We start from the raw sequence: 25,515 nt of genomic DNA on the forward strand, positions 1-25,515 counted from the left end.
TTAATATCATCATAGGCTTGAGAAATGTACATTAAAATATTGATTTTTCGTGAGAGTCTGCAGGAATTGCACTGGATCTTGATGAACATGTAATGATTTGTAAAAGTGAGAAGCCAAGGAGCACACTGACCTCCAGGAAAGAATGCGTAGAGCCCCCTGATTAGAGCAGAACCTAGCAGAACATTATAAAACCATTTCGGTTGCAGCCTGACATGATAACTGCACATAAAAGCACGCTTAGTAAATGGTTTTCTCCCTTTGATGGAAGTATATTCTATTTGAGAATTGCAATCATGGTAACTGATATTTATTTATAGTAATTCCATAATAATTCAACAAAATCTGGACTCAGGCTATTGTTATTGGAAATAATGGCAAAATTATCAGAACTTGTTTACAAACTGAATACAGACTTAAGGATAAGAGCAATCAAAGAGCCTAGCAGATTCTGATCTGATGGGAAAGTGAGGACAGGAAATGACTGGCACAGCCAACAGAAGGTTCAGGAAGATCTTCCCTCATTGGCTCGGAGTTGCATCCATTGCCATGTGACGTCCATGATCTACTGTTATGTGCAGACTTAGTGTTCCTTTTTTTTTTTTTTACTGACAATAGATGCTTTTCATACAATTTATTCTGATTACGGTTCCCCTCCCCAACTCCAAGATCCTCCCCAGTTCCCCATTCACCCAATTTCACACCCTTTCTCTTTCATTAGAATATAAACAATATAATATGATAAAATAAAAACAAATCAGAATAAAACAAAATAAACAAGGTGAAAAGGAGTCAAAAAAAAGCACGTAAAACACATGCAGATGCTTGGACACACAGAGTCACACACAGAGAAAACCTAGAAAAACAAAATCAGAAACCATAATGTACAAGCAAAAGATCTGTACAGTCAAAAAAAAAGTCTAGATAAAGCAATGTGAGACAAAAAAAAAAAAGAAAGAAAAGAAAAGAGAGAAAGAAAACCTTCCAAAAATACCATTGAATTTGTTTTCTGTTGGCCACATACTGCTGGGTGTGGACCTGCCCTTAACGAGGTTCATAGACCAGTAAGGCTCTCAATGCCAAGACGAGAACAAAGAAATCAGAAGTATGAACAACGTTCATACATTTTGTACTCTTATACTCTCATCTAGACTTGCTCAGTGACTAACTATAGATATTAAAGATACACTCATGGGTCCTTTTATAATTTACAGAAAGAAATTCTGGATCAGCAACAGCAAGAGCGAAACGATACAAGCTTTCATGGTGTGTGCATGTTTTGCAGTGAGGAATTTCATGGAAACAGGTTTGCCATTCTATAACATTATATCCTCAGCGCTATGGGCCAGTTTATCAAGTCTGTACTAAAGGGTTTTCTATTTGGGATGCCGCAAACCTCAATGTTATATTGAATCATAACTCACCTTAGCCTCCATTTTGTGGTCTTCTAGGGTCTTTTATGGGTATTCACATAGCCTTACTCTTGAGTATGGTCTTCTACACCCCTGTATGTTGTAACTTCTCAAAGGCTTCATAAGATAATTACTGCAAGATTATCTTAGATGACTATCTGGTATATATTATTTGCCACAAATGATGCTTTCCTCAAGCATCTGCAGTATCTTTAAATTAAAAAAAAAAAAGGCTTTGATTATTTGGGACAAAAGCTCAGGGAGTGAGGTTCTGTAGGTCAGCTGAGTCAGATCAAATAAAAGCCAACTTTGTGAGGAGAGCTTAGGCAGCACCTGCTAGGCAGGGTCAATAGTGACAGACTCTAGGGGTGCCCATTCCCATGCCACCCCCTTTAGTGGCAGTGAGGCTGCTGGTGTGAAAACCAGAGAGGATCAGCAGTGAGAGAAATGGAGAAGGCCGATTAAGACGCCATGAAGCCCACAACTCCTGCCGACGCTGAGTCCTTTTTCTCAAACAAGAATTTGGAATTACTGTGAATTTCTAGGCCGATAGAACTAAATTATTTTGTCTGAGCCAGTGTCAGGGAGGAGCAGTAGCACAGAGCTCACCGCATCGTGATTCTGTGGGGCCTCTCACATAGCCATACTTTTAACTTAATGTTATTTGTCCAAACTACAGAGCTGCAAAGAAAATTCTGACAATGTCCAATGTGAAACCAGGAGAGATGGTGAGACCCACGAGAAGGAGGCATTAAAAAACTTGTTTCTAAATTATACCAAGCAAAAAACCTAGAAGAAAAAATGTTTGAAATAATATTTTAAGTAAAACTTCATTCCTAACTAGAATGTTTTAATTATATATTCATAATTATTACATGCCTTTAAGGACCATTGTGAATATGGAAAAATATAATAATTATGAAAACCAGAAGTTTCTCCATAGCTTCTAATTTGAAGCAAAACTCTATGATTAATGATAAAATTAACATTATAAAGAAGGTAAGAAGTTGAAATACTAGTTAAAATTGCTGTGCATTTAATTTCCTGGAAATTAAGGCTAAATTGATGTGAGACTAATTTAAATTAACAATTTTGGTGAATCTTCTTGGTTGGTCTTTAAAAACTTGAGAATCCGGGAGATAAAGCAGACGGTATCATCTTCTGCCAGACTACAGAGACTTCCCTGCCCTTGCTAGCTAGCTGTGACTAGAAGCATAAGTGCAGACGGTCCCTGCCCACGCTGGCCTTCTCAGAGTCATAGGTTGAATCACACAATTTTGAATTAGCTAGTAAACCATTTAGGTACCAATAGAATTTATAAAAGAATGTAAATAGGAGGTGTGGTTCATATAATTAGGAGGATGAAAGTTCACAAATATACCTTTTTGCAATCTGAGGATCCAAGAAAACTGATGGCAAATTTAGTCCCAATCTGAAGATATGGAAACCCCAAGGATCAGTGGTGGTGATGTCTCAGGGTCCTCAGGACAGGAGAGGATAGATAGATGTTCATCTCTTTTGCAGGATATTTGATCACACTAACCTTAAGATTGTGCTATTTACTGGAAAAACCCATTTCTAGTTGTGGTGTGGTTTGGCCCTGACACACACCTTTAATCCAAGGATTAAATAAAGTCAGCCATAGGTTGGAGCAAGCAACCAGTTGGGAGGGAATGAACAGAGGACAAAAACCATAGAAAGGAAGTCAGGAGGACAGATAGAGAGATGCCCAGGAAGTACAGGGAGGGCCACACAGTTTGAGTGGGTATTGAGACAGCATGGAGAGGAGAGCTTGCTTTTCCTTTAGGGAACTCAACTAAGGAGAAAGGTCAGCTGGGTGCTTTCTCTGCCTCTCTAACCTTTCACGGTGCCATCTGGCTTCCAAGTCTTTATTTCAAAACAGCATATCTCACTCTCCAAATCCTTAATGGAGTAGGCTATCCCTGCTTATTTTGATGAGGATACTTGTCTTTACAAATCGTTCTTACTTATGGACCAGTCTCTTCCAGAAGCATCCTCACAAATATACTCACATATAATGCCTTACTAGTTACATACTCTTTCCTTAACCAAGCAAAGTGACTCATAAATTAACCATCACAGTAATGGAAAGCGAAGCCCCTTCTTGATAGCTCTGCCTATCTGTAGTTTTACATTCGGTGCCTGGATGTCAAGTATGAAAGCCCCAGGAAGTACTGGTCAGGTTGGGCCACTTCTAGGCAAACTAATCAAAACTAGAAGGGCATTAATCTGCTCACCAGAGCAGACCCTGGGATCATATAGAGACTGGGGCCATAATAGGCTCACTTCAGGCTGTTGCAAGGCAGGAAAATCTTTGAGCTTTCTGAGTCCACAAAGTAGAGCTCATACTGAGTGGTAGCCTTCAGGCCCTCACTTTCAAAACCTAGATACCTGTCTTGCAGGCCCCCAGAAAGTTAGAGGAAGACTAAGCTTCAAGAACACATTCAGAGTCTAGCAAAGGCTAGACCCATGGGGGGCGTATCCTGGTACCCTTGCAGCTCGTCCGCCAACTGTTGGATCTGTGTCTATTTCTAAGCTCATGTAAACATGTAAACACCCTGGGTAGATTTGACTCAGGACTGCTACTCTTAGAAAAAAAAACTTAAGAGTCAAGATATCAGGGGCCTTGGCCCAGTGGAAGCTATCTATACACAGGTCCTAAGAGCAGTGCTATCCCAACTCCCCCTGAGTCTCTTAGACTCCAGAAGCCACTGTTCAAAGATTGGCATATCTCTTATCTCACACATTCCTGGAACCAGCCACTGGTTTAGATCCCATCTCCTGGTTTTCAAACCTTAGTCTACAGGCCTTTGATCTGCAGAAGTTGAAGGAGGCAGCTCCCATGAGTATATTCACTATAATTCATAACAACAGATATCTTGGATCCATAGCTTGGGGTAGCAGAAAAGCTGTCAACTCATCTATGCTTGAGCCGGCTGCTACTTCTGACTCAAGCTAGGAAGAGTTGGTAACTGCATCTCCTCCTAAAGCCCAGGGCTAGTCAGCTGTGCTTTGGCATTTTCCTTGGATCCTGAGGTCTCTGTCCTGCTCCAGAGTGGACTTGGGGTATAGGATGTTTCCTGGCCTACTGCATCATACCAGTACCTTCCCTCCATCCATCCATCCATCCATCCACCCACCCACCCACCTTGGTTGCTGTAAAAAGTTCCAAGTCTCTTTCTACCTGGAATCCTCCACAGCATAGATTCTGCCCGGCAACCTATGTGTAGGATGTCCTGGGAAAACTCAAAAGGTCTGGCCAGCAATGTAAAGTCCCCAACAAGTATTATAGTTGAAGTTATAAGTTATCATTAAGCAGTTAGAGAAGATGGCTTATTAACCACAGATTAATACAGGTGCCCACTATATCATGAACCTAAAAAGGTGGCATACATTCACGGAGAGAAGATTCCTTTATTTTTATGAAAAACAAATTCAAAAACACTTCGAAGGTATCTAAAATAAACCTCTTATCCAGCAATTATGCACAGTCTAACGGTAATACACATACTCCTGCATCCCCTAAAACTCTCACCATTACTTATGAGAAAGTCTTATTAGGAGACATTACATATATGTGCTTCTTTGCTATTTAAGTTGTAGAAATTAAGATTTTCATGTAATATATTCCGTAAAATGCTACTCAACTCTATAAAATAGTTGAATCACATCAACAGGATCAATCAAACCTGGGAGGCATGATACCAAGTGAAATGTGCCTTGCACAGGAACACAGGTATTTCATGATCTCACTCATATGTGGAATTTGAAAAAAATTCAGATCATAGGAGTTGAGAATAAGAGTGTTGACTTCTAGTGTCTAGAAAGGTAAGTGGAAAAGGCAGAGTCAATTGGTGTGGGAGCATCATAGTTAAACAGCAATAAGAGGTTTGGTATGCTGGTGTTGCCCAATAGGGTGACATTAGCTAATTCTAATGGACTGTATACCATAACAAGCTAGAGAAAGAAGTTTGAGTGATCCATGTTAGAGCAGATATAATGTAAGCACTCTATGATATCTATATATTAAAATAAATTATCATTATATTTTACCCATAAATTAAAAGTAAATTAAAATGTAGAAATAAAGTTTCATTTTGAGCATAAGCTAATCTACAAGCTGACAATTGGGCTTCCAGGCTGTAAAGACCTTGTATGTAACATCTATTAACAGTAGGTCCATAATCTCCTTCTGATGCTGTCCTAGGTGAATGTCCATAATCTCATGTCACAGGAAAGTCCATCATGATGTTAACCATTCACCTCTTCTCCATTGTGTCAGTCAAGAATTTTTTTTTTTTTTTTTTTTTTTTTTGGTTTTTGGTTTTTGGTTTTTGGTTTTTCAAGACAGGGTTTTTCTGTGTAGCCCTAGCTATCCTGGAACTCAGAAATCTACCTGCCTCTGCCTCCCAAGTGCTGGGATTAAAGGCATGGCCCACCAATGCCCTAGTCAAGACTTTCCAGAGAGCAGAACCACCAAGTGTGATAAAGGGAATACATAAGGAGGTTTAGTAGGAGAGCTATCTAGTATGGAGGCCGAGCCCTTCCACAGTGAACTGTAAACATTAGAGACAGGCATACTCCATGGAGAGTCCCAGGGCTCAGAATCAAGAGAGTTCATTTCCAGTCCTCCAGTCCTATGGCCTGAGAGTCCTCGGACCACTTGTGTAAGCCGGAGTGCCAAGGCCAGAGGGCCTGGAGTTCCAGTATCTGAGGGATAGGGGTATTTTACCCCAGAAGACAGAGGCGCCAAGGAAGCAGCATCTGCCCGCTGAGGGCAGGCTTCCTGCTTCTACTTTCAGATGCCCACCACTCTTCTGTGAAAACACCCTCACCACTACACATGCCAAATGTTTTCCTTGTTCTCTACTATTCCTTATCCCAGTAAAGTTAATGCCTAAAGTTAAGCATCATTGTCATAGTGAGTTGGAAAAGCAGAGGCAACATCATTTATTTACTAGATGAAAGAGTAGGACCCCGCCAGGCAGTGGTGGTGCGGTTGAAGGTCAGCCTGGTCTGCAGAATAAGTTCCAGGACAGCCAGAGCTACACAAAGAAACCCTGTCTCAAAAAACAAAAAACGAAAGAGAAGACTAGGACCTGATGCTTTTACAGAGTCTGACCCTTCCAATGTTAGAGAACAGGCATTCGGGTTTGCATGTTGTTAAGCATATCCATTTCAGCGAGACTCAAGTGTTTTATGTCTGCATCTAGTACTTGTTTATCCTCTGATTGGTTGTTTTTATATAAATGCTATTCCTAGTCTGATTTGCTCCTATATTATTTATAAATAATAGAAATTGTTCATATTTCTTCACAGATCGGTTCTGTTGAACCACATGGCCAGAGAGCATGCTTTCAACATTGGTTTGCCAGACAACATTGTAAACTGCACTGAATTCCTATGCACATTACAGAAGAAACTGGACAAGTAGGTATTCTCTGGCAAAACACAGTCTAAACCTAATTTAATATTAGACACTTCTGAATATTTAAAAATTATTCTAGCAAATTAACTTAATTTAGAATTAAATGAAAGTTACTCATTTCATATGCTATGGGATTTTACATTTTTTGGTATTATGTAGATTTTATCTAGATTATATTGCCTTCTAGTGAGTTTTGAAATTACTGCATTAAAATGCATGCTTTATGACCAACATTGACTGTGTTATATCATTAAAAAATATACTCATTGTCAACATTTCATGCTTTTCTCATTGCTGTGACCCAATACCTGGTAGGTCACAACTTCAGGAAGGCAGGGTTTATTTTGGCATATCGTCCCAAGGGATGTCAACCATTGCGGCAGGGAAGGGAGGGCTTTAAGAGCAGGAGACTGTTCACATTGCTGGCATAGTCTAGAAACAGAACAATCTTTGCCACAGTTTGAACTAAACATCAAGTTGGCCAATTTAGACTTCTACAAAGCAAACCGTACCATACCCCGCTTTCTACAAAGTCAAGTGAGTAAAGGGACCAGGAGATTCACAGAGAGACCACATTACCCTCATTTATTTTGTTTAGCCCAAATAAATAAATAAATGTAAAATTAAAATAGGGTTCTGCAATAATTGTCCAGGGGATATATTTAGCAATGTGTGTGTGTGTTCTTTAGTTTACAGTGTTTGTACTGTGAGAAGACCTTCAGAGATAAAAACACACTTAAAGATCACATGAGAAAAAAGCAGCATCGTAGGATCAATCCAAAAAACAGAGAATATGACCGATTCTATGTCATCAATTACTTGGTAAGTCTTGCCGCTTGTAGTTTAAAATTTGGCTACAATACCATAATCGAAATCTACCTACAAGCCAACTAATGCCTGAAGAATGAATGAATGAATGAATGAATGAATTGGCACAAAGGTTAAAAGTCAATGAGAGGCCTTATCAAGTAGTTAGCAGTGGTTTACCAAGCAAATTTGATTCGTTGTATTTTAGTTTGACAGATGTTTCTGCAGTAAAGATGACAGATGCATCTCTAGAATTCAGTGTGATAGCAACTAGACAAAGCAAACAGTATTTCATTATCTACAAACCATTCCCCATTTGGTGTTATCTGGCAGATGGAAGCCAGGGGTTTATGTATTCTGCTTTTAAAAGCCTTTTTTTGAGCATTGGGTGTGTGAGATGCCACACAAGATGATTTTTTAAAAGCATTTTCTTTACTCTTTTCCCATCTCCCCACTAAATGATCCTCCCCTTATCCTCATAATAAAATGTACATCTGTCTCATTGTCTGCGAGCTTCTTTTTAAGAAAAGTTTCAGACAAACTGTTCCATTTTATTATTAAGCAAGTATTTTTATTTGGTGACTCATACCACAGATTTTAAAAGTCTTAAGGTATAAAGTCTCTGTCCTGTCTGCTGCCCACTGTAAATTCATCCTTTTGGGACAAGCAGTGGTATTCTGTTAGAGACAACGTTACTAGAGTTATTTAAGATTCTGGGGGGGGGGGGGCTTTCGACTGATGTAATGACTGGAGAATGCCCCCAGGCCTGCGTTCAGTGCTCCAGCATTTTCATTGTATGTGATGAGGTGTCCTGCCCTTTGAAAAGGATTACAAATCCGACAGAACAGTGAAGGATGAAAGTTCCAATGCTAAAATTTCCTGAAGCAAGAGTTGGTTTTCCCTCTCAGTATAAGTACATTAAAATCTAAGCCTGTTGATTTGGAAAGCCTGAGGGAATATTATCAGCCAATTCCGTGTCGGGTAGAAAGCAGTACACAGGATCTGTGCTGGAAGCCTCTGCTCTCATGTGCACTTTCTATGTGTTTTAACTTAGTCATATAGTGGTAAACTGAAATTCTCTTCAAGAAGTTAAGTTTAGCATTGGCTTAAAGATTGACTCTGGGAACTTGCCAAGGTTTACTACAAATGTTTTACAACCAGCTAAAAGCAAAGGCGCCTTGAGTCCTTCCATCTTCTCTTCAGATCGTTCAGTCATGACTTCCTAGAGCCAATGCTGCTTCAGGGCCCAGCCCTTTCCCACAGGGAGTGGACGTCAGAACTGGTATGCAGCTGCTGTACCAAGCCATGGCAGCAGTTCACTAGTTCTCCTTCCAGGGCCCTCTAAACTACTATGCAAGAGCTGCAGATTAGCAGGACACTGTATAGCTGGAGTCCCTACCTTGGAGGGAGACTTCAAAGGATCCACACAGTCATGTCTGCTAGCATGTTAGGAAAGTGTGATACTTCAATCCCTAAGCATCAAGTAGTGTGCCTAGCTGTCAAGCTGAAATTATTTATGAGTGCCACCTGTCCCTAGGGGGAACATGATAGGTTGTACTAACCACAGATTTGCTGTAGCACTTAATGGCTCAAGAGAATATGATGGTCTTAGTAAATATGAAATGAAAATAAAATCACAACTTGAGGATACTATTGACATAAAGCCCATTTTTAAAATAACAGCAACTAACAGATATTTCTGCAGACCAAACACTGTCACGGGTATTTATATACTGAATCACTTAACCACATCCCCAGGACACAGGCATTAATATGACAGTGTTCTTTATAGATAAGGAAACTGGGGCACAGTGGGGCTTAGTGATTTCCAGAAGTCCCCATAGCCAAGGTAAACTAGTTATCTATAGCATCTGTTTTCTCCATTCGAATGGTTGAGATAATGGTGGTACCTCCATTGTATTCTTTAGCTGAGGTTTTTAACAACAGTTGGTTTTATGATGACCTGTTCTCTTGTAACAAGGCAGAAAGGACAACTGGCTTAATCTGAGAGAATGTCATGATTCTCACCTACAATCACAGCGCTTTTAGCCCAAGTATTATAAACAGTAATAACTGTATAAACTGTAAAATAAACAGTTAATAAATACGAAAATTATTAGAAAAAATAAAATGTATTCTGATGTATTCGCATTTTTAAAAATGATGCAAAGAGCTTTGAAAGGGACAGAAGAAAGCAATAAAGTCCCTGAGATACATGATGACCCTGAACTAAAGAACTGTGAAGACACCCCGACATTAACAACAGGGTGCTTAAAGTCTGGTAATAACTAGAAAGCATAATGCTTAGGCTATGCATATAAGAGACTGTTCCAAAAGTATTAATACATCATTGAAGAAAAAATTAGAGTCAGCAGCGTCTCAGCATCATTATAATCTTATTTTAGACATGTTAATGAACAGAATTTAATATGAAGAACAAGTCATTAAAGTGAAGAATAAATTTTCTAAAGTTTTGCCTAAGTGATAACTAATAATAAAGACTTAATTTTAAAAATAAAGGCGAGAGAGTGAGAGACATCCATGGCTCACTCCTCACAGGGACACAGGCAAATGACAAAGTCGTGGTAGTTGTCTGTGCTGTGTGTCCCTTCTGTCCCTTTCATGCCGTCCACGTGCGTTGCCACGCCTTCCAGACAGAAGACTAAACAGAAGGCAAGCAGGGCGGCTGTCAGATCTCTACTCAGAGTTTAGAGGCTGGAGGAGGAGGCTGCTGTGAGCACATCCAATGAGAATCCTGTCCAAAATCAGCATTCCACCTCCTCTGTGGGCTCTGCGAGCAGTAACTCCACCATGCACCGTGGAGCTTCCTGCTGCATTTCAAACCCTCCAGCATCTCCAGAGCCTCCTAGGCACTCTGGCAGGATCACTCCAGCAGTCACCCAAGGTGGAAGGACAGGGGCAAGAGGCTGCTATCAGCTGCCCTCTGAACTAAGCAAGTCGGCAAGTGCTTTGCTTCTTCTTCGGGGAGATAATGTCCATGTCTAATAACTTATATTAGTTTTTTGAATGTAACACACTTGCAAACACATTGGAATGTAACAGACTTACAAACACATTGAATCCCTTTGCACAGTCTGGATCATCTACCCAAAATCTTGCTTTATTTTCTCACTAACAAAAAACAAGAGCTCAGTGTCTAGTCGTAATTGTTAAGAGACAAGGTCTCTCTTAGGTTCACAGTCGGATACTCTAGCCTCAGGTATAACAAACTGCTTAACCTCACTGGGCTTCAGCCACATGTTCCTAAGGCACTCGTGTGCCTGTAAATCCTCCACCTTTAAAGAAGTGGCTCTTCCTCTGTCTGTCGTATGTGTGCGCGTGCATGCGTGTGTGAGTGCAATGTGTGTGTGTGTGTGTGTGTGTGTGTGTGTGTGTGTGTGTGTGTGTGTGTGTGTGTTGAGGGGGTCCTGCCTTCAGATATTTTCCCCTTTTTTTCTCCATGCTCTCACTGTTCACAGGCCGTCTGACACAGACGCTTGAGGGGATGTTTTGAGCATCTTTACAAATATGCCGTCCAAACTTTGTTTTTCTTGTGTTCTTAGCCTTCCTGATGTGATTCATTAGCACAGTGTCTCAATTGGGAGTCATGTGCCTCGTTTTTTTTCCCATGTTTCCCCCCTTAACTCTTGTCACCAAGCCGAATACTTTAGGAAAGTCTAGGTCACTGTCAAGTGCAAATTACTAATTTCCTAATATACTAATGAAAATAGATTTTTCCTTTTCTCTTAGTCGGTAAATTTTAAAGGTTGTATTATGAAAACAAATCGACACAGGTTATAGTGAACACTCAGAAAGTTGCAAAATTATTCTTGAGTTAAAAAATTGACAATGGACAAAAATCAGTTTTTCCTTTGACTCAGAACATTTGTTGATAGCACCATTTATTCATTTCACTTAGAATGGTAACATCACAGATGGCCTCGCTTTAAATGTCTTGTAGTAGTAAAAATGTGACTATAAATCTTAGTCCAGTGAGACCAAGCATGGCATGAAAATTTTAAGGTACTTCCAAAAATTATTGTAGCGATCTTGTTTACGGAGCAGAGCCGTTCTTGAAGTCCTGTAATGAGGTTCAACACTTTAATGATGACTGTAGAAAGTACATTATAGAGTTCAGATTAACTCTCTCTAACGGCAGGATGGTGGGGCTCAGCATGTGTGAGCTTATGCTTCGTTTGATTGATAAATAATGACAGTTTCAAAGCCTCTCATTAAGCTGATGAACTATAGATATTATTGCTCCCTCTAAAGCACAATGGTGCACACAGTTCTTTGTGTTACCCAAATGAATGCCTTTATTTTAGGGAGAGGCACGTCCATAACTGAGAAAATCTTGGTCGAAGGCTTCCAGAAGAAAGACATTGAGTGAGAAGGATAGCTGTGCTGAGAGCCGGCCAGGCTGGGCTTGACCCAACTGCGTCAGCTCCTTGAAAAGATGTTGAGTGATAGGCCTCCATTGGCTCTGGTATACTGTCTGCCGTGGCAGATTTGAGTGAGAAAACAGGTCATAAGGAGAAAAAAAGTTCAAAGGAGAAAATAAAAATGGCTGGACCAGAATAAACCACCCTAATCATACTTTGGGTGGTATCTTACTGACACTGTGACTGACCAAACCAAAGTCCCTAAAAGTGGAACTTAGTCACTAACTGATAAAAGGTTTGAATAGATAATGAATACCTATTCATATCCAGCATGTGCTTTATAGACATTGTTTAATCACCTCGCAGAAATCTTTCTGAAGTAAGATCTAAATTAACCTCAATTTTTGTATTTCTAAAGTTACATTTTAAAAGAAAACCTTCATAGTATCTGCTATGGACAGAATCAGCAAATGTAACCAGGAACAAAGGCCAATCTCCCTGGACATTCAAGGAGAGGAGATGAACAGCAAAGAAGGGACAGGCGCAGACACAAGCACACACGTGCCTGCACCTCCTGCAGGAGCACGAAGTGGCTTGGAGTGGGAGTGTTGTTGTCTTTCATTTCTCATTGTTTAAGCTCTGTCCATTCAGATACTGAACGTTAGTCGTTTTCACACATACTCCATTCCTGTCCTGCTCTTCCTGGAACTTTTCTTCTTGTCGAGTCTCTCTATGCCATATTTTTATGTCTTCTTTTTGTGTATAGTCAATGACTTCAGAGTTTCTTGAGTGAGAATAGTTAGGAGATCATTTATTAGAGCAAGAACAACTTATTAGCGGCTACAATCACAGCCTCTCCTCCAACAACACTTAATTGCCTCAGTAAGGCTGGGGCCTCATATTGTGGCAAACCTAGCAGAAAAATCACAGCACAGTAAGGCCACAGATACAGTGGCTATGCCATGCCCAGGGACATCTTTATTGGAAGAGTTTTCTTTAAACAGACCAGTTACAGGAGGAGTGGGTTGTATGTTCAAGCAGAGACCAGAGTGACCATGCAGAGAGGCAGCAGGAAGACCAGCTGGCTGGGACATCCTGAGGAAGAAAGGGGCAGGCAGCAGGACAGAAGGATACAGAAGAAGCCCAGGGAGGCATGAGATAGGTAAACCATGGTCGGAAATCCGTACTGTGTTCCAGCTGTGAAGAAGTGCCCTTCAGAAGGATCACTGTGGCTGCTGTCTGGGGAATAGACCAGCAGAGAACAAGAGTGGAAGCAGTCCACGCGAGAGTGTGTCCAGCCTGCAGGCTACATATCGAAACATGCCGCCAAGGGCAGCTAAGAATACAGCCCAATACAAAACCACAAACTTGCTTAAAATGTAATCTTCCTTAAAACGTTATGAGGGATGTGTGTGTGTGTGTGTGTGTAGTTTTGGTGTATGTACTCACAAACATGCAAACACCTGAATGTTGAACCCCCTTCTCCATCACTTTCCGCTTTATTGAAACTGTTTCTCCCTGAACCCAGGATTCACCAATCACAGCCAGTCTAGCTGGCCAGCTGGCCCCAGGAATCCCCTATGTGGGCTTCCCAAGTGCTGGGATTACAGGTGACTACCATGCCCCCTGGCATTTATACAGGTTCTGGGGATTCAAAGTCTGGTTTTCACACTTATGCAGTAAGTGCTTTATCCACTGAGGCATTTCCTCTACATCAAGTGGTGGCAGCGGTGGTGGGTGTTAATGTTTGGAGGGAGGAGGATTGTAACTTGATTGCCAGGTTCTCAAGTGTGAACTCATCAGATGATAGCATCATTTTGCAATGCCAAAAGGTTGTACATACTGCTGGGCAATATTTCAGAGTCTTTTCCAGGAGCTCTTGGTAGTTTTCTTTAAGAGGAAAAAATGGTACAGATCCTTAAGTGATGCTAATATATATCCAGGGTGGAAAAACAGTGACTTAAAATTAAGAAAGTAGGGGTGGGGCATGGGAAGAAAAATGTGATTAAAAGGCTACTGCTTTTACTATTTTAGTTTTTAACATTTTAGGATTTATCACCTCAATCACGGCAATGAATTTTTAAATATATCTTGCTCGTACTGCTTCGCAGCCCTGTGAGTGGGTTTGTTTTAGTGGTGGTGGTATTTGAGTTCGGTGTCTGTTTTCTCACTCTTTGCACCTCTTCTTACTCTGTCTGAACTCTGCGTTCTTCCTACAAAGGAACTCGGGAAGTCATGGGAAGAGGTGCAGTCGGAAGACGATCGAGAACTGCTGGACCTACAGGAAGAGTAAGGCCCAGCACTGCTGCTGGCTAATTACAGCGTCGAAGAATAGGCAGATGATTCTTTAATTTGGGCTGTAACTACAATTTCAAAGAGGGAGAATAAAAAGAAAGTCTCTAAGCCATGCACCCTTTCATGAAAACAGCAAGGTTTTTAAATTAAAATAAATTTTACATAAAAATCACTAAAGATACTTTTGGGTGAAATTAGTTGGGGTTTTGGATTATTTTTTGTTTTGATATCTCTTGCTTTTTTCTTTTGCTTTATTTTACTTTCTACTTTTTCATACAGACAGCAGGACATTCAAATACAGAAATTATGTTAAGAACACAGATATGTATTGTCAGTGTCTTAGACAAAATCCTGCTGAAGATACAACAGTGAAGACAGAAATCCAATTAAAGCTTTCTGATTGCTTCATATTCTTTTCTACCATACATAAAAGTATCAAAGGGAATTTAGATAAAGAAAATAAACTCATACTCTGAGAGATCATAATGCTAATACATGTTAGTTTGTTATGTGATTCTTACATCCATCCCTTTGAAGCGGTTACTGTTTGAGTCTGGTAGTGACGCTGTGGTGCAGATCGATTAGACAACTTGTCTCAGATTGCAGTTACAAGGAATAGCACTGAAAGAGACCTCGCTCGCCACACATCCTGTAATGGGCAGTTCCAGTTGCCTCTCTCTGTGCCCATTCTCCGCTTCTTCCTTAGTATTAAAACCCTGGTAACTATCAGGATGCTTTCTGGCATGTAGGTAAGAGACTTCTGCAGCCTTCCTTGCAGCTTCAAGTGGCCATATAACTGCACTTTGACCGCAGAGATTTCAGCAAATGAAAGTGCGTTACAAGTTATAGAGGCAATGTTTCAGCGCTATGGCATGCGCAGCTCTGTTCCTTACAGGCTTTCATGTCACTGCAATCTAAGTACCTGACGAGGCAGCAGAAGAAGAGAAGGGTTTCCTCGGGGCTAATGGTTTCATGACAGGGCAGCTGTGGACGCCAGATTCCATCACTGCTGATGGAGCTTACAATGTAACTTTCCCATTTCAGATGAGAAAGCAGAGGCCTTGGGTCAGAACCTGAGCAGTTACAACCTCTACCTGGCTCCCTGGCCCTCAGTTGGCCAGCTAGATCCCACAGTTCCCAAAACAGCTCCAGGGCTGGGGTTGTGAGCTGCCCGACTTGGGTGCAGGGAAACAAAGTCAAGTCTTCTGTAAAAATAGTACATGCTCTTAACCTCTGAGCCACCTCCTCTCCAGCCCTGCACGCTTTTTCAGTTATCATTCTACCACGAGATGTAACATTTGCCCCATTTAATATAATCAGTGTTTCCCTCTTGAAATATATGTGTAGGATTTGTTTAAAACAACAAAAACAAAAAAACACAGTCCACCACGCTGAAGCAGAGTGAAGCACCTCAGCTCACGTCCGGTGTATTTAGTGTCTGTGGCTAATAGGAGAACGTCCTAGCTCTTGGTAGGTGTCCTTTTGGAATTAAATTTCTCTGTCTCTAGATCCTCAAGTCATTGTTCAAAAGAGTGAAAAACGGGGAAACTGGGGCAGCCCTACTACCTGCTTCTAGTCATCTCATGCTTGGAATTCCAGACACTGTATCTCGAAGTCATAATGGGATGTGGCAGCCTTTCCCAAAATGTCCCAAAAACTCAAGGATTGGTGGCATTGTTAAGAAACAGACACTAATACAACTCACCATGAAGTGCACCTCCAGCGAAGAGATAACCGTGCTTTCTGTCTTCTTTGTACCCTAGTGACTGGTCTGATTGGCAGGAGTACCCTGTCTCTGCTGTCTGCCTGTTCTGTGAAAAGCAAGAGGAGACAATAGACAAATTGTGTGTGCACATGAAGGTGGGATGCTTTCATCTTCCTTTAATCTTGTTTTATTCTGACAGTGTGGGGCTGGGTATCATTGGATCCTCATTTCCTCACTGGGATGGTTTATGTTAAGCTGACAGGACCTAGGATCTCCTCGGAAAGGAGCCTCTGGGCATGCTTGAGGGCTTTTCTTGACTGGGTTCATTTAGGGAGGTGATGACACTAAAAGTGGACTGCACCGCTCCATGGACCAGGCCTGGAGCTGAGTGAGGAGAAGGAAACCAAGCAGCAGAAACTGTCTGCTGCTCCCTGCTTTGTTCTTTCTCCATGAAGGTTTGTTGTTGTATCATTGTGTTGTAGTTGTCATTGTTTTGTTGTTTGTCAAGGTACACTAATCTCAGTGTGGAAACAGGCAGGAAGCACACATCCTCCAATCATTATTCCATTCCTGGAAGTGCATTGGAGAAACAGAGGAGACAGGCCAGGTCCACCCAGGAGAAGAGAGTGGTGCGGTGTACAGGATGATTGACTGACCTGAGCGGACTGCAGCTTAGATGCCATAGGTCCCGCCTTCGAGGTGCCTCCCTGAGAGATCCGCAGGCACAGTGGGTTCTGGGGCCTTCTTTCTGGACATTCCTGTATTGTTGACTAGGATAGAAAGGACAGAGGGCTTGCTAGTCACAAAGGTCAAGAACACAACTGGACATAGTGAGCCACCTCAAGGCGGAGAAAGAAGAAAAGACACGAGGGAGCGTTCCAGGTCTGCTTTGCCCTCTGGGTATCATATTTATATTAAAAATGAAGCTGGTAATTCTGATCCTGTATTCACTTCAGTGTACCCAAAGGGAACTAACTCCCTGTGTATCGCTCTCACCTAGGCTGGATGCTGGGATAAAGAAAAGAATATCTAATGCTATATGACAGTATCACAACAACTTGAGAATAATAATAATACTAATAATAATAATAATAATAATTAATGTTATTAATATATTATACATAACATTAATATAATAATTACTATTATGATAGGCTATTTTATGACAGTATCACAACAACATGGGAATAATAATAATGATAGGCTCTTTCTGAGGAGTTCTGACATTCTCTGCCTGCCTTCTGAGCTATGCCTAGAGTTGGCATGTGTTTTTCACTTACCTTCAGTCCTCCTCATTCAGAAATGCTGTTCTTAGTTCAGCAAAATAAGGACCTGGGCAGAGCTAGAAAGACTATGGGCATATATTCTCACGACTCCGTTTGTCTACAATGGGTTACCAGTAGAATGCATATATGGCCATTTATAGATATATCACCATGTATGGGAAACAGTTTGGGTATCCCCACAAGGCTCATGGGTCCCGCTCAGGCACTCTCGTTGGTAGCACTGTCATGAACTCCCTGAGCGTGCTGCATCTGGTGGGATTGCACAGAATGCTGCCACAGTGAACCAGATGTTTTTCCTGTGAGGTTTCAGCATTTACACAGACAGCTGGAGAAAGGGGACAGGCAGCAGACCATAAGTCTTCTGTACCATGGCAGTCCAAAGAAAGCATTCTTGATGAGAAAGTGGAACCAAACAAACGCACACACACAAACCTGACTATGTGAAGCATCACTTGCTTCTGACTCTTTAAAACCTAGCTCTGTAATTGTGGTCCAGATGCCCTGCCTGCAAGAATCACAACTTACCATACACTTTCATCAGGCTAGATATCTCAGACATGTAAATTGTCAAAACTGCAGTAAGCTGTGACCAATTAAAACATTTCAAATGATCGATGCTTTGGGTTGTGCTTTAAAGAACTGCTGACCAGGGAGAAAGGTAGATAGAATTTGAAGATTTCAAAGCAGAAGATGATGAACTCAGACTGCTTCTAATATACTCGAGCCCCTGTGAGTCAGATGTCTGTTTATAGCTTTAGCCTGAAAGATTAAATAATTCATATGCTTACAAATACACTCCTTCCCTTTTTTTAGGACATGCATGAGTTTGATCTCCTCAGAATAAAGTCAGAGCTCGGTAAGTTTGATTGGGAAGTTGTTTTCTATGACACTGCACTTTTATGAGCCGTCCTGTAAGTGACGCCTGGATCCTTTACCCATGACTGAGGGCTGCAATCACACAATCCATCTCTGTGTTCCTAAATTCACTAAAGTGATGATTCTTGGCCATTGTGAATTCTGATCTTCAAAGGTTTACTTCTTTTTTTATTTTTAATTTCACATGCTTTTCTTCTGCTCTTCTACGTATGTAAGCACTTTAATAAAATGAATAAAAGAAACTAGCAGAAAGAGCACAGGTAGCTTGAGGCATGGGATTTTTTATTATAATTAATTTGTTTTGTTTTTGAGACAGAGCTTCATTTACCATGCAGCTCTGGTCGACCTAGAATTTGCCATGTCGATCAGGAAGGCTTCAAACACAGAGAGGTCTGCCTGCCTTGGCCTTCTGAGTACCGAGATCAAAGGCGTGTACTACCACACCGGATAAGAGCTCAGGTTCCCTAAGTCGGATTACACTCAGACAGTAGTGTCTGACTCCAGCACATACTGTGTATATAACATTAGGCCTCAGCAGAACACTGTGAACTGTGTATTCAATAATACATACTGCAGTGCATTGCAGAATAGCTACTATGCCTTATTACAGATTTGGCCAATTGTATACATAGCTCTCAGGGTGGCTGCCATGGAAGGATTAGCAATGTTGAAACATAAATTACTAATTTCCTCGTGGGTCTAATATACGGGGTTCCTGGATATGTGACTTTGCTTTGTTGCTATTACAGACATGCATACGTATTACACACTCACTTTGTTTACTAGTCAAGACCATAGGCTGCGGAACCACCAGCCTGGTCTAAAACTGTGGCTCCACCATATCCCAGCTGTGAGATCTTGAACAGTTTCCTAATAAGTAATGTTGATGTAATGATTCCACCTAGGTGATATTGGTTTGGAAAATGAAATGTATTAAGACATAAAAAATGGTAAACTTAGACCATAGCCCTATATTAGTGTCCATTAATGTATTTTAATTGTTCCATGTTTTCAAGTTGCTTAATTAGAATATGTGCTTCCTGTAAGAAATTATAACATGTTTTCATGGTTTTAACATAAAATTATTAAATATTTTAGAATTATAGATCTTAAGACATCACATGATATCATACAGATATTTAAGGTTGGGGGTTTTTTTGTTATTTTTTTTTTCTTCTTTTTTTTACTGAATATCATCTTCATTTACATTGCCAATGGTAAAATCTTTCCCAATTTTCCCCCTCCCCAAAGACCCCCAAACCCCTCATCCCTCTCCCTGCCTCCACGTATATGCCCCTCCACCCGACACACTCCCGTCTCCGCCCCCCTTGGTTTCCCTTTGTTGGGGCCTCCGTTGAGCCTTTGCCTGACCAAGGACCACTCCTCCCACTGATGCCCAGCAAGGCCTTCCTCTACCACATTTTTGGCTGGAACCATGTGTACCCCTTGGTTGATGGTTCAGTCCCTGGGAGTCTTGGGGTGTCTGGGTGGCCGAAATCATTGTTCTTCCCATGGGGCTGTAAATCCCTTCAGCTCCTCCGGACCACCCTCCAGCTCCTCCATTGGGGACCCCACACCTAGACCAATGGTTGGCTGCTAGCATCTACCTCTGTATTTGTAAGGCTCTGGCAGGGCCCCTCCGGAGACAACCATGTCATGCTCCTTTAGGTATACACTTCTTGTTGTCCATAGTAGTGTCGGGGATTGTTGACTGTTTATAGAATGAATCCCCAGGTAGGGCAGTCTCTGGGTGGACTTTACTTCCGTCTCTGCTCCACACATTGTCTCCCTCATTGCTCCTGTGAGTATTTTGTTCCCTTTCTTAGAGGAACCAAAGCACCCATACTTAAGTCCTCCTTCTTCTTGAGCTTCCTGTACTGGGTGAATTGTAACTTGTTTATTTTGAGCTTTTAGGCTAACATCTGCTTATTAGTGAGTGTATACCATGTGTGTTCTTTTGTGATTGGGTTGCCTCACTCAGGATGACACTTTCTAGTTCCATCCATTTGCCTAAGAATTTCATGAATTCATTGTTTTTAATAGCTGAATAGTACTCATTGTGTATATATAGCACAGTTTCTGTATCCATTCCTCTGCTGAGGGACATCTGGGTACTTTCCAGCTTCTGGCTATTATAAATAAGGCAATAATGAACATAGTTAAAACTACAAAGCTTCTGTAAGGCAAAGGACATGGTCAATAGGACAAAACAGCAACCAACAAATTGGGAAAAGATCTTTACTAACCCTTCATCTGATAGAGGGCTAATATCCAGTGTATACAAAGAACTCAAGAAGTTAGTCTCCAGAGAGTCAAATGACCCTATTTTTAAAATGGGGTACAGAGCTAAACAGGAAATTCTCAACTGAGGAAACTCGAATGGCTCTAAAGCACCTAAAGAAATGTTCAGCATCCTTAATTATCAGGGAAATGCAAATCAAAAACAACACTGAGATCCCACCTTACACCAATCAGAATGGCTAAGATGAAAAACTCAGGGGGACAGCAGATGCTGGAGAGGATGTGGGGGAAAAGGAGCACTTCTCCTTTGCTGGTGGGATTGCAGGCTGGTAAAACAACTCTGGAAATCAGTTTGGCGATTCCTCAGAAAATTAGACATAGTACTACCTGAGGACCCAGCTATACCACTCCTGGGCATATACCCAGAAGACGTTCCTCCATATAGTATTTAAGTTTTTATATATCAATTTAAAATGAATTTAACTTTTTTTAAATTTAAATTTTTAAAAGAAAATAAATTAACTGGGCAGTGGTAGTGTACACCTTTAATCCCAGCCCTTGGGAGGCAGAGGCAGGCAAATTTCAGAGTTCAAGGCCAGCCTGTTCTACAGAGTGAGTTCCAGGACAGCCAGGGCTACACAGAGAAACCCTGTCTCAAAAAACAAAACAAAACAAAAAACCCAAAAATAATTAATTAATTAATTAATTAATTAATTAATTAAGGGCAATGCTGAAATAATGCTAAAGGTTTTCTAATGATTTGCAGGGTTAAACTTCTACCAGCAAGTGAAGCTGGTCAATTTCATCCGAAGGCAAGTTCACCAGTGCAGGTGCTACAGTTGCTATGTAAAGTTCAAATCCAAAACGGAGTTACGGGCTCACATGGAAGAAGCTAAGCACACCTCACTACTTCCTGACAGAAAAATATGGGATCAACTGGAGTAAGTCTTACTGCTCTGTCCTCCATAGTGTGTCTCTCTATTTAACTTCTTTATACGTGTACACACATATGAAATCAAGTATAAGATATACTTATAAATGTATGATATTTGTATAACTTGTAACACATGAAACCATTATTTTGGAATTTGAGTTGGCTAGTCATGTACAGTTCGGTACAGAAGTAGATACAAACTTTTAAATTATATTTTATTAGCAAAATATTTCAAGTGCCTTTTCACATCTGATGCTCATCCGTTCCATCTTTTTTAATGGTGGCCAGATGTGCCATTGACTACTTACTATACCCTAACTTGTTAGGTTATTTCTTACTTTTTACTATTTCAAGTAATAATAAAATGATAGCTATATTCCTGCATATGTGTCCTAATTATATCATCCAGATAAAAATTAGTATGTCGATGATATGCACATCACAGAGCTTCTGGTGTACATTTTCCATATTGGCACTTTAAAAACATGAAGTATTCATTCTCTGACATGAACTTTTTGAAATAAGTGGTATCAGATTTCCCAAGTGTCATTTTACCAGTCTAGTCCGTCGATGATGGGTCTCACATCATTTTTGTTGACTTCCGTGGAGGGAGTGGGATGCTAGCTACCTGAAATTTCAGAATATTAAATTAGGCCTCCACACAACTCTAACCAAAAAAACTCTGGTTTCCCTTGTTTGGAAGACTTCCCACTTACAAGGCACAAAGTCAGCCCTCTGTTGAACTGGTATTCTGGTCTTAGTCCTCATAGAAACCAGAGATGAAGGAACATGGTTGTGGTTTTGTTGGGTATTTGAAATCTTTACTTTGAAAAAAAAAATACCTACTTTTGGCTGAGTTAACATTTTGGAAGGACCCTACTTTTTGAGTAAATCAAGGGATTGCTGATTGTCAGCTGATGACAGAACTGCCCAGCACTGGAGCAGGCCTCCTGTCCAGCTAATGCCTGTCATGACAGAAACTGAGGTGAGTGAGTCAGGCTCACATCAGACAGGCAGGGTCCATGGGAAATGAACAGAGGTGTCTCCCAGCACAGCCCTTGCAGCTTATTGAAGTGTCATCAGGGGTCATGGCAAACCAGTGCTGTATGCAGCTGCCACTCAGACGGTCCTCATGAAGTTTACTCATTTGGTTATTCGGTGTGTCTGTGGTTGCTTTCAGGTATTATTTCCCCACCTATGAGAATGACACTCTCCTGTGTACACTGTCTGACAGTGAAAGTGACCTAACAGCTCAGGAGCAAACTGAAAACGTTCCCATCATCAGCGAAGATACGTCCAGACTGTGTGCTTTAAAACAGAGCAGTGTTCTCAACCAACTGCTACTCCAGGGATGCCTGGAAAACTAGGAGAGGCTGCTGCCGACGCAGTGTCACATGGTTCTCTCCTGTAAGACACAGACAAAGGAAGAGTTCCGATTTAATCATCGACACAACATTATTCATTGCTGAAATCATGGTTGTTGTTAATGAAAATTTTTTTTCAAGAAATAAAGAAGAAAAATAAAACGTGCTGTTTATATATTTGGACTGGGAAATTTTATTATATGATAATCCTAAATGATTTTATTTCATAAACTTGTGATTATCTATAACATGGAGAATGTAAAAGTCACAAACATCCAAATGATTTTAACCTATTGTTTACTCTCCTTCCCATGGGCCTGTCGTTTATCAAGTCACAGAGTTCAGTGTGATTTCTGTACTCAGTTGGGAACTTATGAATGATTAAAGCAAGACCCACCAAAGCAAAGAAAGATGGACGAAGGTCTAGAGAATGTACAAACTAGACTATTTAAAAATAATCCAAACCTGATTGTATTACAATGTTAATTGCTTTCCTGCTACAAACCCCATAGAAACAGGCATAATGTAATTAACCTCATTCTTCCCCAAAGTATATGTGTACCTATGTATATGTTTTCCTACTATATATTATAATAGCAGTAGTAACAATGATAAGTACCACTGTCTATAAACATAACTGAGGTGGTATTATAACACCTAATAAAATTAGAAGGAACTTTTCAGTATCATTTTTACTTTTCCCAGGTAGTCTCAAAAATGTCTTCTTATAGCAAGTACCAGCTGTGATACACATAATATATGACCTCTTATAAGATGCACTCAGGAAAACAAAAATCATTTTTTGTGGATTTCTACCAGAAATTAATAGCTTGGATAAAATAAACATCATGCAATCCTAAGTTAAGTGGCAGTCTGCAAAATAATTGGCTTTTACGCTTATAAAAATGTCAAGGTCATCTTTATATAAAAAAAAAAAAAAAAAACCCAGCTAAAAGTGTATTCCACGTTAAGGAGGGCTAAAGATAGTGTGATGGATAGGTTGGATGAGGGAACAGGAAATAAGCATCTGACTTTGCATGAAAGGCAGTGGAATTGTTGCAAATGTTTGACAGGGTCTGTAAACAGCATGGTGTTTGCATTAGATACTCTTGCTATGACCAAAAGCCTGACAGAAAGCAACATAAGGAAAAGGGGGGCTTATTTTGGCTCACCAGTTTGGGGAGCAGCCCATGAGGCAAAGACATCACAGCAGCTATGGCGCAAGGCGGTTGGTCCTGAAGCTGGTGAGGAACAATTTTCCCTTTAATCTGGGACTCTAGCCCATGCAGTGGTGTCACACACATTTAGCGTGGGTTCTTCTAACTTCAATAAAATATAGAAACTCCCTCACATCTATCTCAGAAGTTTGTCTCCTAGGGGAATCTTGATCCTATCAAGTTGACAGTATTGACCATCAAAACACTGCCATTCATTTACGGATTTTGATGACGGTACTGTAATGTCAGACTGTTCTTGTGTTTAGGAAATCGTCCCCCAAAGTACTTAAGGATGAAGAATCAATTTTCTTGCATCTTACCCTCAGAAAATTGACATGAATATAGAAAAAGAGTGATAAAATACATGTGTGTAAGATATTAGAGTGTGAAGAACATATGGAAATTCTTGGTACCATATCAACTTCTCTAAGTCTGAAATTAAAAGGTTTTTAAAATATCATTTTACATTAGGTTTACTTTATCAGGACCCAAGTGAAGCCAATAAATTACATTTGGTTGGTGTGATTTTTCTGGTCCCCTAAAGGATATTTACAGCAATTCACTCTTCCTCTTTTTGGGAAGGTGGGCAGCAGGAATGTGTGCATGTGAGTACACGTGTAGACTGCACAGCTAAAGCTTGAAGAGGACATTGCTCAGGAGCCATCTACCTGATTTTTTGAGGAAGGAGAGCTCGGTGGGACCAGGGCCTCACCAGTTTGTCTAAGCTGAAGGCTACTAAGCTTCAGGGATCTCCTACATCAACCTCTGCATGGATGGAATTACAAACAGGCCACCCTGCCTGGTTCTTTATGTGGGTCACAGGGGTAAAACTCAGACCCTGGTGTGTGTGTGGCAAGTACTTCACCAACTGAGCCATCTCCCCAGGCCCACACTAACTCTTTTTAAATGACACCATTTATTAAACTGGATCCTTTGTCTCACTTTCTGAATTGAGATTCTTTAAGCCATGTGATTTAGCATGTTCCCTTACTCATTTGTCCTGCTGTGGTACTTCGGCTAGCAATGGCCCCCATAAATTCATTTATTTAAATGCTTGGCCTGCTAGGAGGTGTGGCCTTGTTGGAGGAAGTGGGAAGTGCGTCACTGTGGAGGCTGACTTTGAGGTCTCATATGCTCAAGGTAGGCCTAGTGCAGGCGGGTCTTCCTCCTGCTGCTTGTTCCACAGAAAAGTAGTCTATGCCATCAGCTCTCACTAGCCGGATACATTGCACACCTCCCCTTCTATTTTTCATCTACCCCTTGTCATGTCCTAAGTAACTTGGGGTTAACTATGTTTTTTTCAGGTAATATAGAGAGGTAGTTTTCTATTTCTGCTCTTTCTTTACAATTGAGACCCATACATACCATGTATGCTACACAACACTGACTTCTGATATTCTAGGCTTCCATAGCTAATGGAAGCCTGTGTAATAATATGTTGCCTAGATTTGTAAATCACATCTGCTCTGACCATCTCTTTACATGCCCACACGTCAAGCTCTGAAGATAGATACCTATGTATGCTTTCATTAGAACCTAGCAAACACAGA

At 40.8% G+C, this 25,515-nt stretch overlaps 1 protein-coding gene across 1 annotated transcript in view; it reads left to right on the forward strand.

Annotated features, from left to right (window-relative positions):
* Znf277 (zinc finger protein 277) overlaps positions 1-22,923 on the forward strand; it is a 115,911-nt gene extending 92,988 nt beyond the window's left edge. The window contains exons 5-12 of the mRNA XM_052185915.1: positions 1,212-1,303; positions 6,750-6,860; positions 7,548-7,680; positions 14,269-14,336; positions 16,106-16,202; positions 18,147-18,189; positions 21,217-21,391; positions 22,565-22,923. Of these exons, the coding sequence (XP_052041875.1) occupies positions 1,212-1,303; positions 6,750-6,860; positions 7,548-7,680; positions 14,269-14,336; positions 16,106-16,202; positions 18,147-18,189; positions 21,217-21,391; positions 22,565-22,751 (906 nt within the window). The 3' untranslated portion in view covers positions 22,752-22,923. The remainder of the gene's footprint in view (positions 1-1,211; positions 1,304-6,749; positions 6,861-7,547; positions 7,681-14,268; positions 14,337-16,105; positions 16,203-18,146; positions 18,190-21,216; positions 21,392-22,564) is intronic.
* The last annotated feature ends 2,592 nt before the right edge of the window (positions 22,924-25,515 follow it).

Source organism: Apodemus sylvaticus, chromosome 6, assembly GCF_947179515.1.
Source record: "Apodemus sylvaticus chromosome 6, mApoSyl1.1, whole genome shotgun sequence".
NCBI classification, from domain to species: domain Eukaryota; kingdom Metazoa; phylum Chordata; class Mammalia; order Rodentia; family Muridae; genus Apodemus; species Apodemus sylvaticus.